Below are 14,059 nucleotides of genomic sequence, written 5' to 3' on the forward strand. Positions count from 1 at the left end.
GCCGTCTCACATTTCACCCCTGGCTGCCCATAACTCTTGGTGCTTCCCCCGCCGCCGTGCCCTGACGGCAGCAGGCAGCCCCGACGGAGAACCCCCTCGGGCACGAGTGGGTGTCGAGGGGCGCGGGGGCGGGGTGAAGCGGGGCGGGACGGGGGCAGACACCGGCCGCCGGAGTGGGGAGCGAAGCGTGACCGGGGACGACTGCGGCCTGGGAACAGCGTGCAGGAGGCAGGAGCCGGGGAAACGGACGCGGGGCGAGAGGGGGGCAGAGAAAACCGCGGGGGGGGAGGGGTACGCGGGCGGGGCGGCTCGGGCAGCGGCGCGGAGCTGCGAGGAGCGGCGGCGGGGCAGGGGCAGGGCCAGGTCCATCCCAGCCCCGCCCGGCCTGGCCCGGCCCGGCCCGCCCCAGCGCAGCCGCGGGGGCCGAGCGGCGCCGTGAAGCCGGCAAGATCGGATGCGGCGGCCGCAGAGCGCTGGGGGGACGCGGCGGAGACGCGGCAGGTACTTCTCCTCTTCTCCGGGACAGCCCTGCCTGCACCCCTTGCTCCCTTCTCCGCTGCCGGGGCGGCGGGCTGCGCCCCGCCCGCCCGTCGGTGCGGCCGTGCTGTCCCCGTTCGGCGAGCGGTGTGCCAGGTGTCCCCGGGCGGCTGGTCTGGGCGAGCGGCACCGCTCCGCCTGTCTTGCCGGTTGTCGTGGGAGCGGGAGAGCCACCGTGCTGACCGGTCCTTCGGGGTGTTAGGTAAAGGCGTAGTGGCAGGCAGGGAGCGGAGGCAGGTTGAGTGGAGCCTGAGACTCGAATAATCTTTCCGTGCGGGACTTTGACACCGCGCACACGTCGGGGATATTCTTGAGTAGTTTAGTCACCCCAAAAAGTTCATGTCGCTGCAGTAGTGCAAATTTGTGAACGGAATACAGGAGTTTTGAGTGACAGGAATAGGTCGGGAGCTCTGGGAACCGGTGAGGGGGAAGAAGTAAATGTTCCTTCCTTTAACGTGCAAGAATTAAACCAGCCACGGGCTCCTGTATGAGTTACGCGTGTGTGCTGCTCAGAATTACAAAATACAAACTGATGTCTAAAATCCAGAAGCCAAGAAAAATAACAATTTATTAAAGGCTTTTCTGAGGCTGTAAGCTGCCAGCACATTCACCTCTAAAAACTATTTTGAGGTTTATTTGAGTTGTCCAAGACATTGTTCTGCAGCAGATGTTTGTTGTCTAAACTTCATTTGCAACAAGCACAGCTTAATTTCAGAGTGGAAATGTGTATTCAAATGTGCTCCTGTTCTCAAAAGCCTTTTCTGTTCTTAAATTTAACACTACTAGCGTGTGTCTGATAAATGACACAGGTTTACTTTTCATTTGGAAAGGCTTTCAAAATAAATAATATATACAAAAGTTTGGCTTCAGATAAACATTCTTGGCTTTCTCTTTGCCTGTCTTAAAATTGTCATTGGTGGCCGAAGAATATGACTGTGTGTGGAAGAGAAGGGAGAACTGCCATGTGTGGAGTGAGGGTGGTGGTAAAGGGGGGTCCAGTCTTTTTGGTTATGCCTGTTTGTGAATATTTGAAAGACAGGAAAATACAATTCCAGCTGAATTACAGTGACTGTACTGAACGCGTGGCATCATATATTCTTGTGTAGGCAAAAGCAGGTAGTGCAAAGTCCTGTTCTCGCTTGTGCTTTATTCTCAGTTGTTACTTTGACTTCAGGATATCATGAAAATTGAGTACAGTTTGTTTTGAGTTCTGTTGTGAAAACAGAAATTTCTTATTCTTGCAGCTGTAAAGTACCCAGTGACTTGTGAGATGGTAAAAGCTTTCAGCTCCCCGTGGGACTCTTACCAGAGTGCCTGCTGGGAGCAGAGAGTGGAGATGTACTGGGGATGGTTGCTGGATGGCTTTGACATCTTCATTATCACCAGTTCCCTGTTGTTTCCTGGCACTAGGAATTACACATTCCCAGAGGAATTTTGCAAGAAAATTGCGGGTTGGCTCAAACTGCCTTACCCAGCACGTTATCTGTGGGGAGCTGGTGAAAGGTAAAGCCCTGAGTGGTGGGGCTGGAGATCGCAGTGAGAGTGTACCTTGCCACATGGCAGATCCAGGGGTCCTGGCCTACCACGCTTTTCATGGCACGTGTGGCACAGGGACCGTTTAGACCCTGGTAGACCCTGGGGATGTGAGCCATGCTGGAGGGCCCCTGCTCCAACTTGGAAGGGTGCTCTACCCTATTAGGATCCATGACATCTGCAGCAGACCACACTGATTGCTGTGTAAACCCCAAAGCATAGCAGTGGGCAGGGAGATCTCCCAGGAGCAGCAAATAATGGTGCTTGCTGCTGACCCCAACTGCTTCCTCCATCCTTGGAGCAGGGAGGGCAAAGGTCAGCTGAATAGCTGAAGGAGGTGACTGAATTGTCTTCCACATGACTGTGGTTCTTGACATTGTACCGCTGCTTTTATCTGAGTAATTTAGGAAATGCTGTTTTGGCTGTCACTGGATTCCTCCTGTACTGGTGATAGGTTTATCTTCCTAGTGGTACCTGGTGATGCAGCGATAGGGATCCTCCCGTTTGCTTTAGAGGAAATAAAAGTCATTTCCAGTGGTATCAAGATCTTGGGGTACGGAGTTACCTAACAAAGGCAATGCTCAACACATAACATACCACAGACAGGCTATTTGGGACCTTTCTTTTACTATTTCAAGCTCGAGGTCTGTAATTTGCACCTAGTGGGTAATCCTCTCTATGTGACTGGAACAAAGATATTTTGAGGAGTGAGTTGTAGAGCAGGAAGCAACGAGACATATCCTGAACCTGGCTGCTGCTTTCTTGATGTTATAATATACAACCAACTTTGATTTTTCTAACTTTTAAAAATGAATGTGCTTTTTGAGTTATTGGCTACAAAGCAGGAGGAAAACAAAACAAAACAAAAAGTAGTATGGCTGAAAGATATTACCTGGAAATGTTGCTGCCAGAAGAGAAGTATTATTTACGTCAGCTTTCAAGTGGTTTGTGAGTGATACTCATTGCCTGACAGTCTTGGCAAATAATAATGTTACAGCTCCCATTGCCTTGCCACTAGTTTGTCACAGGCAAAGATTTACTTTTATGATACTAAGTTTGCTGTAATAATCTCAAGAGAAGAAGTAATTACAAACAGTGAAAGAGACCCTGTATGATTTCTGCTGATTGAGTGCATTGTCTATGCCTTCAGCCAGGGGAACTGGTGTAGCACCATTGCCTTTAGTAGAGTCATCACAGTTTACAGCTGCTGAGTTGTGGCTAATGAAGTCCAAAGTCTTGCATACAATTTTCTTCAGAGGAATAAACGTATTTGTCCTTTCATAGACTAGTATGATAACTCTGTTTGGAAAAGACTTACAGAAACATGTATTTTGTTGCATGTGGTCCTCTTAAATGATATTAATTTGATTCTCTCAGGCAGCCACCAGCCAGTCTGGTAGAGCATTGCTAGTACTAGCATTGCAAGTACTTTTCTAGTCAAATGTAATTGTTTATTTTACAGTGGAAACCACTTGCAATTCATACGGACACAGTGGCATTTTGTTATAAGCCAATACAATGAAAGACTGTGATAGTGTCTGTGATAACAGTGTGCAGATTGTAACTGAATTACAATTAAATTGAACCTTAGCTGAGGTGAAGTTGTTCTGTTGAAGAGCTTCACTGTTAAAATGCTTCAGAAAAGAGGTCAACAACTCGAGGGCCCAATTCTGCTCCTGGGAGATGAATGAGACTAGAAAAGACTGAAGTCATCAAGCAACAACTGTGTTTCTTGGATAATATGTCCCTCCCAGTGGGTCTCTTCACCAAAATAGTTTGGACCTAAAAACTAGAATGGGGAAATAATAATAATAGGTAAATAGCAAATTATTTTATCAGAAAAATCATTTTAAAACATCTTGAATGTACTAAAAAATTCAAGACATTCCACTGTAGGCTTTTGTCAGATTACTTCTTTCCTGAAGGATGGAATCCAGGAAAAGGGAGGGTGGGAAAATAGGGCGTGGGTCATCTTTTAAATCATCCTTTAAATTCATCTGGGATGTGGTTTGCTCTTTTTGTCTTCCAGAATGCTGGAACAGCAGTGGCTCACATGTTTTCCTGATCTTAAGAAACCTGTATATAGAATCACAGAATGGTTTGGGTTGGAAGGCACCTTAAAGATTTAGTTCCACCTGCCCTGCTATGGGAAGGGATACCTTCCACTAGACCAGGTTGCTCAAAGCCCCATCCAGCCTCGGCTTCAACATGAACAGGGACGGGGCATCACAGCTTTCCTGCACAACATGTTCCAGTGTCTCACCACTCTCACAGTAAATAATTTCTTCCTTATATCTAATCTAAATCTACCCTTTTTCAGTTTAAAGACATTATGCCTTGTCCTACCACTGCAGCCCCTGATGAAGAATCCCTCCCCATCTTTTCTTTGGGCCCCCTTTATCTACTGGAAGGCTGCCGTTTTCCAGTCAAAGTACAGACACTTTTATGTTAAACCTAAGCCCACTCTGTTACCCAGAGTAAATCAGGTATTTCTTGGGATGTACAGGCTGCAGGTTGAAAACTATGCTGTGTTGGTCTCTAACAGAGGTTGAGATCTCGATTTCTTCCCTTGATACCCATCTTATAAATGTCTCTTTCATGCGTTTCTTACCCTTCCCAGAAAAAAACCCAGAACAACACCTTAACAAATTTGGTTCAGATTGAACCAGTTCTCTCCTCATCCTGTTTTGGTTACCGAGCTGAAAAATTGTCCATCTGTTCATCCTCAATATATATGTTTGGGGCATGCGCACTGATTCTCGTTGGAGTATGCAGCAACTAAACTGTAACATTTCTGGTAAAATAGTAAGTGCTTGTGACATCTTCTGATATTTTTACGAAGCTGTGGAGATCTCTTCCAATACTTATGTATGCCAATGAAAAAAGACAGCTAGGAGGATCTCTGTGAAAATGCAGCCTATCGAAGTCCATGGGAAAACACTGGAGTAATCTAAGTCATAACTTAAAGACAAAACAGAAGTAAATTGAGAAGGACAATTAAAGTGGGTATAACTATTTTTTCTTAAAAAAACCAGAACACATTAAATATATGTCTTGTATACACATGCAAAGGAAAAAAAAGAAGTGAGCCATAAAAAGAAGTAGTACTTACAAAGATATGACTTGCTATGTTTATTTTTTTAAAAGGCAGCAGAAATCCAACTAATTTGAATAGGAATTAGTATTGGGTTTATGATGTCTGGCTTTCAGGGCACCTCCTTAATTGTATTAATAAATTGTATTAATTGTAATAAATAGTGTCATTTTATACCAGTAAGGGTGAGAAGTTATTTTAGACATTGGCAACATACAAACTGGCATCAAGGTCTGACACCAACTTTCTCAGGCTTATTGCTGCCTTAGGTCTGCATAGGGAACAAGCTTTGAAAGCAGTGAGTTTTGCCCTGCAGCTCAAGCAGCAGTGGTTGTGTAGTGTTTTGGTAGCACCACGTACACTTAGGTCCTTTTTGAGGAGTGAGCTCGTTGCTGTGCGCACTGGGGCTCTCTGAGTCCGTTTGCTGATCCTTCTCACTGCTCCTCTGCATTTTTGGGTTTTTTTTAGCATAGAAGTTTGGTAGGGGGAAACACCTATAAGCACATTGCCCTCATATTTCCCTGGCAGAGCTGCATCTGTGCAGAGCATGACCAAGGGCTTACCCACAACTACCTTGATAAGGGCGCAGCAATGCTAGGCCTTGATGCCTCATCATAGCCAGTGTCCCTCTTGGCTCCTGAGTCTATGTTGTGGCTTGAGCACCCGCACGGGCCATGGGAGACAAGGGAAGACAGTGAGATTTACATTGCATTTATTATTTTTATTTTCAGAGCCTGGTTTGCGAGCCATCCTCCCGAATTAATATGCGAGGCTTGCTGCAGCTGGGGATACCCACCGCCTGCCCAGAGGAGTGCTTGGAGGAACGTGGCTTGATCTCCCTCTTGTGGAATATTATCGGAACTAAATTCTTGTGATCCTAAAGAAGGCAAGTCCCATACTGGCAACCTAATGATGGCAGCAGTTACCGTGGCACCTGATGCTCTTGTCAGCCCTCAAGGAAATGAAGAGATGGACTCTCTGATCGTACTGCATTATAATTACACAGGAAAGCTAATTTTAAGGGAAAAGGCAACTGATAGCATAGACCTGTCCACTATTGCATTTCTGATCCTATGTAGTTTCATAGTCCTGGAAAACTTGATGGTGTTGATTGCCATATGGAAAAACAATAAATTTCACAACCGCATGTACTTTTTTATTGGCAATCTAGCTCTCTGTGATCTTTTAGCTGGGATTGTTTACAAAGTAAACATTCTTATGTCCGGGAAGAAAACGCTGAGCTTGTCCTCCACAATCTGGTTCATTAGAGAAGGCAGCATGTTTGTTGCCCTGGGAGCCTCTACTTTCAGCTTACTAGCAATAGCTATTGAGCGGCATTTGACCATGATTAAAATGAGACCTTACGATGCAAATAAAAAATACAGAGTGTTCCTTCTCATTGGTACATGCTGGCTTATTTCAATTTCCTTGGGTGCCTTACCCATCCTCGGCTGGAACTGTATAAACAACTTACCAGATTGCTCAACAATTTTGCCTCTGTACTCCAAGAAGTATGTTGTGTTCTGCATTAGTATCTTCATAGCCATTTTGGTTGCCATTGTCATCCTTTATGCCCGTATCTACATCCTGGTAAAATCCAGCAGTCGTAACGTCACTAACCACAATAACTCGGAGCGGTCCATGGCACTCCTTAGGACTGTTGTGATTGTCGTTAGTGTCTTCATTGCCTGTTGGTCTCCGCTGTTCATCCTGTTCCTCATCGACGTGGCCTGCAAAGTCAAGGAGTGCTCTATCTTGTACAAAGCCAACTGGTTTATTGCTCTGGCAGTCATAAATTCTGCAATGAACCCCATCATCTACACTCTGGCTAGTAAGGAAATGCGCCGGGCTTTCTTTCGCCTTGTTTGTGGCTGCCTGGTGAAATCTAAAGTAGCCAGATCTTTGCCTATTCAGCCCACACCAGATCATAGTCGAAGTAAATCCAGCAGCAGCAATACCCAGAAGCCAAAGGAAGACTTCCCACAGATTAATGTTCCTTCCTGTATCGCTGAGAAAAATGAATCTTCATTTCACAATGGAAACTTCTGTAAGTAAAGGACTCCTTGAGACAAGTACCTTTCTGTGACTTTTAGATTTAAACTACAAGTGTAGTTAAGTGTTCATGCACTTAAATCACAGAGGAAAACACTAACCACTTATTTAACTTTGAGGACTTACTTGTCACCAATCATTTGCTTTGGGTGTTAATTCAGTAACACACCTTATTCAGAAAACACCCTTCATGGTACCCAGCAGCTAGTATGGAGTCCATGCACATCTAATAACATTGTGCACCACAATGGCATTGTATGATGAGGCCGCACTTGGCACTTCCTGATCTTGCAAGACATCAATAAAATCTGTTAACAAACTTCAGCATTCACTATACACTGCTGATGGTTAGAAAATGAGCCTGGTTATTGCCGACTGGGAGAAAAGCTTATTACATATGTTGGTGATTATAGTTCTCTATATGTATCTTGCTGTTATGTTAATGGCCTTATATGTATGTGGTATAAATAGCTGTATATGTGTACAATTCCTTATTAAAAAGTCATAGTTTGGTAAAAGTTTACAATATGCTAAACATTGTATTGCAGTATACAGTGTAAGGTGAGAAACTATACAAATAGATATGTTTCAATGGGGATATTTGGAAATATATGAAGTAGTAGCTTTTATAATAACTGAGAAGAACTTTAAAATGTCATATCAATGCAGTATTTTTATATTTTCCACTGTTATTCAAACTTTTCATGTTTAGCGAGAGACAACATGACAGTTGTCACTGTGACATTGCACAACTTATTTTGAACAAGCAGTAGTAAATAACCATTGAGAGAGGCTATATATGTTTGCTATTTAAAGTAGTTAAAATGTGACCCAACAATACACATGTATCAAGTGTACGTACTGTTTCAATGCATATATTTTTACTTACTATTTCCAATATATTTAAAAACATATGTCAAACTTATGTGAACCTGTGTATATTGTTAATGCACTACCTAAGCTGAGATTTGTCAGTTCTGAAACAGAGATGTACCATTTCAGAAAGCAGTGAACCACAGACTGGTCCAGGTGGAGTTCTTCCTTTTCTCTCCGGGCACTAACACAGCATGGAATTTGTTAGAAATTCTCCCAGGGAAGAAGTCCAGCCGGTGGGACAAGATCCTATTTTGTGGCAGTGGGACCCTACACCCCTGCTGCCTCTGCGCGCTTTCACAGATACAAGAGGGAAGATGCAGTACAACAGGATCATGCTGAAGGGTGTATCTCCGTTTATACCTGACATTGCCTTGGATGTGGAATAAAAGCCTTTTTAGTGTGGAAGACCTTCCAACTTTCCTGGAGCCCCAGACTTACTCTTTCAAGAGGCTGTTCCAGAGAAAAAACCTGTATGAAAACAACTTTGTGGTCTACCACTGCCTTGCCAGCCTCAGTACAGGATGGTGTTCAGCATCAGAGGGATTCACTGGGACCTAAAGCAGTTAAGACTTCATAAACACTTGGTTTCAAATCCCCGTGGGAGTGGCCCGTGGTACTTCCATCAGTAGTACTTTACGGCTGGAGGCTTCAGTAGAGGTTGACAGGAAGTTCTGAAATTAATTCCCTTTGTCTTTCAGTAAGAATGTAAGCATCTAACTTTATTGAGCTCTTTCAAAGTTTTATGTTTAATGTCTCAAACCACATGCTGCCTTATGTACAATCAGAAGTAGTTCAGGCTTTTTTAATACGCAGCCTGAAAGGAGCTCATCCTTAGCTTTACTCTGGTCTTAATCATTTAAAGCAGCAACATAGACTTCTGCCAAGTAGGTACAGTGTATAAGTTGTGTAATGTGTGTAGCAAAAGCCTTTAAAAAATAGAGGTTTGCATTGTTATTATCTTTTACAAGTTAACAGTCTGCTTGTAAATGTTTTATGCCGTTAGAAAAGTGTAAGAACAAAGAAAACTGTATTTTAATTAAATAACTGTGAAAGAGAGTAGTAAATACAAAGTAATTTCTACCAAAAATGTTGAAAAGCAGTGCACTTAGAGAATAAGAGAAAACAAAACTAAGCTAAGCGTGATATAACTATATGAACTGCAGATACAGGCTGGGTCAGCAGCTCTGTAGCTTTTTGAGGAATAGAACTGGTGACATTGCATTGCCATGGCTTGCTCAGGTTTTTAGATAACACAGTTCTATTTGGCTGTATTTTCAGTGTGGAAGTTCCTCCCTGAAGCCGTGTCTTTGAAAACTGCCAGTGAAAATATTTGTATACTTATAAATGTTAGTTCACAAGGTGGTGGAATGTGGCAGCACCCCTTGCTATTGTAGAGCAGAAAGGCCTTCGCAACACAATGGTATGAGAAAACATTGTGGCCAACCCCACACCAAATCTCATGTCAGAGATGTTACATGATTCTCACTATTTAGGTGAAATAAAAATAATATTTTTAATAGGCAAAGTCCAAGAACATGCACAAAAAAGTGAGTTTTCACATCTGTATTCTAGCCTTAGCTATTATGAGGGTACAAGTAATGCAAGCAACTCCCCTGTTGGAGGCCATGTGACTGTGTGTCTGTACAAAACCTTTCACTCTACTTTGATTTCCTTCTCTTACTTTGGAGCTGTGGGGATATTTTGTTAGTTCACTACTGTGTGGGCCGACGCAGGCAGGTTAGAGGAACAACCAAAGACCACAGACGCAATGCAAAGAGCAGATTTATTTGCGTTACCTCGCTACCAGGGAATCTCAGAAACAGCACTTAAAATCCTGGTCAGGGGTGACACAAGCAGAGATGCAGGCACTGCAGAATTCAGCCGTTGGTGCAGACCGATGAGCCTGCGTATTTTGGCCTGTATATAGGGATTCACGCAGGCGCAGTTCACCACACTGCTCTGATCTTTGCCTGCAGAAATCTCAAGGATGTACGATAAGGTGCCTTTATGACTTTTTTTCACAGGCCTGTTATAGAAACAGAGGTTCCGCTTGTGATTTATGTGTTTTTCTACACCACAGCTGCAGTCACTTGAGCGTATTTACAATTCTCCTCACCATTCTTGCGCTATTCCCACACAGTCACCCTTCTGTACTTGAAGTGGGCTCCCAAGATTGATGTGTTCACATGTAACGCTGATAATATAATTTACAAAGTACTTACGACTGAAGAGAAAAAACCTGTGGTGGATAGTCTTCTGTGGCTACATCCCACTGAGACATCTTAGGCAAAGCATGAATTCTGGAAGATTTCAGAGCAAAATTTTAAAGTAGGACAAGCCGAAGGCTTAGCAGCAGTAGACCATAACCAGGAAGATGTCCTATCATTGAAGCTGGAAAAAAGATAAAGAATAGCTTTATTCACCTCAAAATATTAGAAAATCCCTTAAAATACAATTCAGAATCCAAGCTTTTTAACATCCAGGCTGATGTGAGCATATAAGAAACTGAATTATGTCTCCTTTTCCCAATTGGTTTTACATGGAGCAAAAGCTACAAAGGAAATTAACATTTCATTCATATTATTTCATGAATTGGAATATTTATTTTGGTTCTTGATTGCAGAAGCAAAGCAAATCACCTAAGGAAAAAAAAAAAAGCTTTCACAAGATGCTTTCCAAGAGTCTTTTATTGCCAAGCGTTACAGAGTATTTTCAACTCATTAGGTACCATAAACACTTTGAAAACTTTTAATTAAATCTCAAGCATTTGAACCGAAGTTGTTGCGTACCAGTCATTTTTTCAGAGAATCGTAGAAAAGGTTTTGGCTTTCTTTGGAAAACATGCATTTGAACTCTGGGTGTCATGACTGAAAGCAGTGCCTGTGGGCACACTGCACAACCGAAGACAGCGGACTCCCCATCCGTTGCCCTGGAGCCGGAGGGTGGCTTTGCTCCCGCTTTCCCAGGAGCAGGCTGGGTGCCTGGGCTCCCCTGCTCGGAGGGGTGTCTGCTCCCTTGGAAAGGCACACACACACTCGCTTTGGTGGCAGCACAACGCATGGCTGCTCCCTTGGAGAGGCACATTTTTACGAGGAGTGACTGTAATTAGGGTGTCGTGCTGCCTACAAGGTTTGTCATTTCCAGCTGCGCTGGTAATGAAATGGGAAACATACCTGTGTATACAGTGCCAAAATGCTTGGGGCCCTGAGAGCAGCTGATCTGCCCCACTGAGTGGAGCTGTGCTGATGTCCACTCCAGGTGCCATTTAAGCATAACAACCAAGTGCACAGCTTAGCCCCTTGACTTTGGTGGGAACTGCTGGCTGCCCCGGGCCTCGGGACACTCCTCATGCTGAAACTCATAGGGGCCAGGCATGGCAGGGGTCTCAGGGGTGATCAGGGGTTTCTGCTTGACCAGCATTGAGTTGTGAGGCTTTCTGCATCCCTGAGGTCTCCTGGCACCTAAAGTGCTCTGGAGGCACCATGCAGAGCATGCAGAGGCAGGCTGGTGCTGATGCTGCCTTTAGAGCTGCAATTCTTCTCCCCTAGAACAAAGTAACTTCCCAGGGCATCCCTGAGCCCAGCTTTTCTCCACTTGAGTAAGAGGGAATGGCCTTTGCAAGGAGACACTTACGTGGTGAAGGAAGAGGATTGGGGGAGCATCAGCCCAGCTAAGCTTGCTTCTGACGTGAAGCTTTTCTGCTTTGATCAGTACACTAAATAGCTGTTTTTGCACGGACCTTGTCCTTGCAGCCACTCTTCAAGGAAGGACCATGCATGGAGTGAGCTACCCTTGGCTGCTCTCATCTACTCTGTGCCAAGCAGGAAAGATACCTTTTCAGGAGAGGGCATCATCTGGTCCAGAAAGAGGGCCTGTACGAGTGATTACTTGCATTGTGAAAATGACATTTGTCAAAAATGAACTTGTCAAAATCAATGTTGCCTCTGTCAAATTAAGTGGAAGCTTCTCTGGTGTAAAGTTGGTGTAACTGAGGTCAAACTCCTCGTGTCCTACTTGGTCCTCTGACATTTTTCATCCCCGTTTCTACTAAAATGAGTAGCTCATTGACTTGTTAATATTCGATATCCAGGTAAAGCCTGTAGAATTTCATTTATTCTGCTATAAAACAGACATCCCTTCAGGCAAATTAAAAACAAAAACCCATCGGGCCATCAGGGAACCTGAGCATAGGAGAACAGACTCAAGCCCACTTTACATGCATTTCACTCTGATAATAGTGCTCATTATTTTATTACTTTGGTTAATCATATACAAAGTGAATAATCAGAAAACAGTTGCATGACACTTATATTCCAAATTCTGTTGCTCAAGGACTTCCTCAGAGACAAAATTTGTCTCTATAACCAGAATACCACAATCAGCAAACAGGCAAAAACTTGAGTTTCACAAAAGTCATTAGGAATATAAATGATCACAATATTTCCACATACATTATTTTTTCTGCAATTCTCAGTTAAAAATATTTCTAAAAGTAATAAATATTAATAAATAATGAATGTACAGTCAAACGCTCTTTTACAGCAAAATAGTCACTTTTTTGTTTTGTTGTTGCTGCCCACACAATGCAAAGGAAAACATTTACCTCAAAAGAAGAAATGTGGCTTCTTTCAAGGTTTAACTCTGCAGGACTTCACTGAGAAGCAGTTATCACACCAATGTAGCCACAAAAGGACACAAATATATACCAATTAAAATCTTTCCATTCTTCACTTGATAAAAAATTTCACTTATTTTGGGTGTGTTTGGTGGTTTTTCACTCATGGAACAAAAAGGAGGACTGCTGGAAAAAGCTGTAATTTGACCTGTATATTATTTGACCATCATGGTAGCTACAAAAATGTAAATCTGCATCTTAACCTCAAAATCTGAGGCGACCTTCTTTTTCTGAGTCACCCGTGCTGTCTCCCACAAAGTGAGGTAGCAGAAAGAGTCACCCACCTTCTTTCTTTATTTCCACAGCCTGTTCTGTTGTCAAACAAGGTTTAAACACGCTTTATTTAGTTTTTCCCCTGTATGGTGCTTTTGCTAGAAATGTGTACCTCTGAAATCTTATTTCCCATACTGAAATAAAAAAAAGAGCCCTGCTTTTTCCTAGTGGGAGCCATGCAAGATTTGTATGCTGAAGGATACAGAGGAACGAATCAGGGCTTACAAACATAAATGCCTCAAAAAGAGAAAAGCCATAGGCATTGCCTAAGTATTTTGCTGTTCCCCTCCGCAGAGGTTCTGCTTTCACCCTATCAACCAGTTACCAAGATTATAACTTAGTGACAGCTCTCTATTCTCATTAGTATGTTATTTGCCTACGGGCTTGTGTTTCCAGGCTTCACATTTCATTTCTTATCCCTGAGGCTTTCTCACTCAACACAGCTTTTCACTCCCTATCCAAGCCTCTGGTTAACTGCAGGTAAACTGTATGGCGATGTTTTCTTTTCCACAGGTGTGCCCTCATCCCAGCTCCATCCAATGCAGATGTGAGCAAGGTCCACAGACACTACTTGCAAGTGAGTAGAGTAAGTACTGCTGAGCACAGAGCTCTTACTGGGCATTTGCCCATATCCTGGCAGCTTTGAGCAAGCATAGATTTGTGGAGAGTGCAACTCTAGGTTCAGGCAAAAACACTGTACAAATAAACACGGTTTTGATAATGCACTAAGGTAAATCTGAATTTGGATTTTATGGAGATGTATTTTGAAAGTGTCTGAAAGATAAAAAGGGAAGTGTGTCTGTTATTTCAGTTTAGGCTTTGTTTATGTAAATATGGTTTACTTAGTATACATTATTTGTTCTGCCACTTACTTCAGATAGATATTGGATGCTAAGAACAAAATCTTGAAAGCAGGATTTGTAACCTGTTTTCAGAACTTTCACAAGTACCAAATTTGCCCTTTAGAGCTGCAGGTTTCCTGGAGACTGCAAAACTCTTCTGATTTTCAAAAGGAGCAT

The 14,059-nt window shown here is 43.3% G+C and overlaps 1 protein-coding gene across 4 annotated transcripts; it reads left to right on the forward strand.

Annotated features, from left to right (window-relative positions):
* On the forward strand, positions 1-10,869 carry S1PR3 (sphingosine-1-phosphate receptor 3). 4 transcript variants are annotated; one of them, XM_071802093.1, is made up of 3 exons: positions 395-501; positions 4,100-4,343; positions 5,896-10,869. In XM_071802093.1, exon 3 carries the CDS (start codon positions 6,074-6,076, stop codon positions 7,217-7,219), a length of 1,146 nt encoding a protein of 381 aa, XP_071658194.1. In that variant the 5' UTR covers positions 395-501; positions 4,100-4,343; positions 5,896-6,073; the 3' UTR covers positions 7,220-10,869. The 4 variants fall into 4 exon arrangements, with proteins under 4 accessions (XP_065717278.1, XP_065717277.1, XP_065717276.1 ...); XM_065861206.2 differs by lacking the exons at positions 395-501; positions 4,100-4,343 and adding an exon at positions 1-106; XM_065861205.2 differs by lacking the exons at positions 395-501; positions 4,100-4,343 and adding an exon at positions 131-228.
* Positions 10,870-14,059: the final 3,190 nt, after the last annotated feature.

Source organism: Patagioenas fasciata, chromosome Z (assembly GCF_037038585.1).
Source record: "Patagioenas fasciata isolate bPatFas1 chromosome Z, bPatFas1.hap1, whole genome shotgun sequence".
Taxonomy (NCBI): Eukaryota; Metazoa; Chordata; class Aves; order Columbiformes; family Columbidae; genus Patagioenas; species Patagioenas fasciata.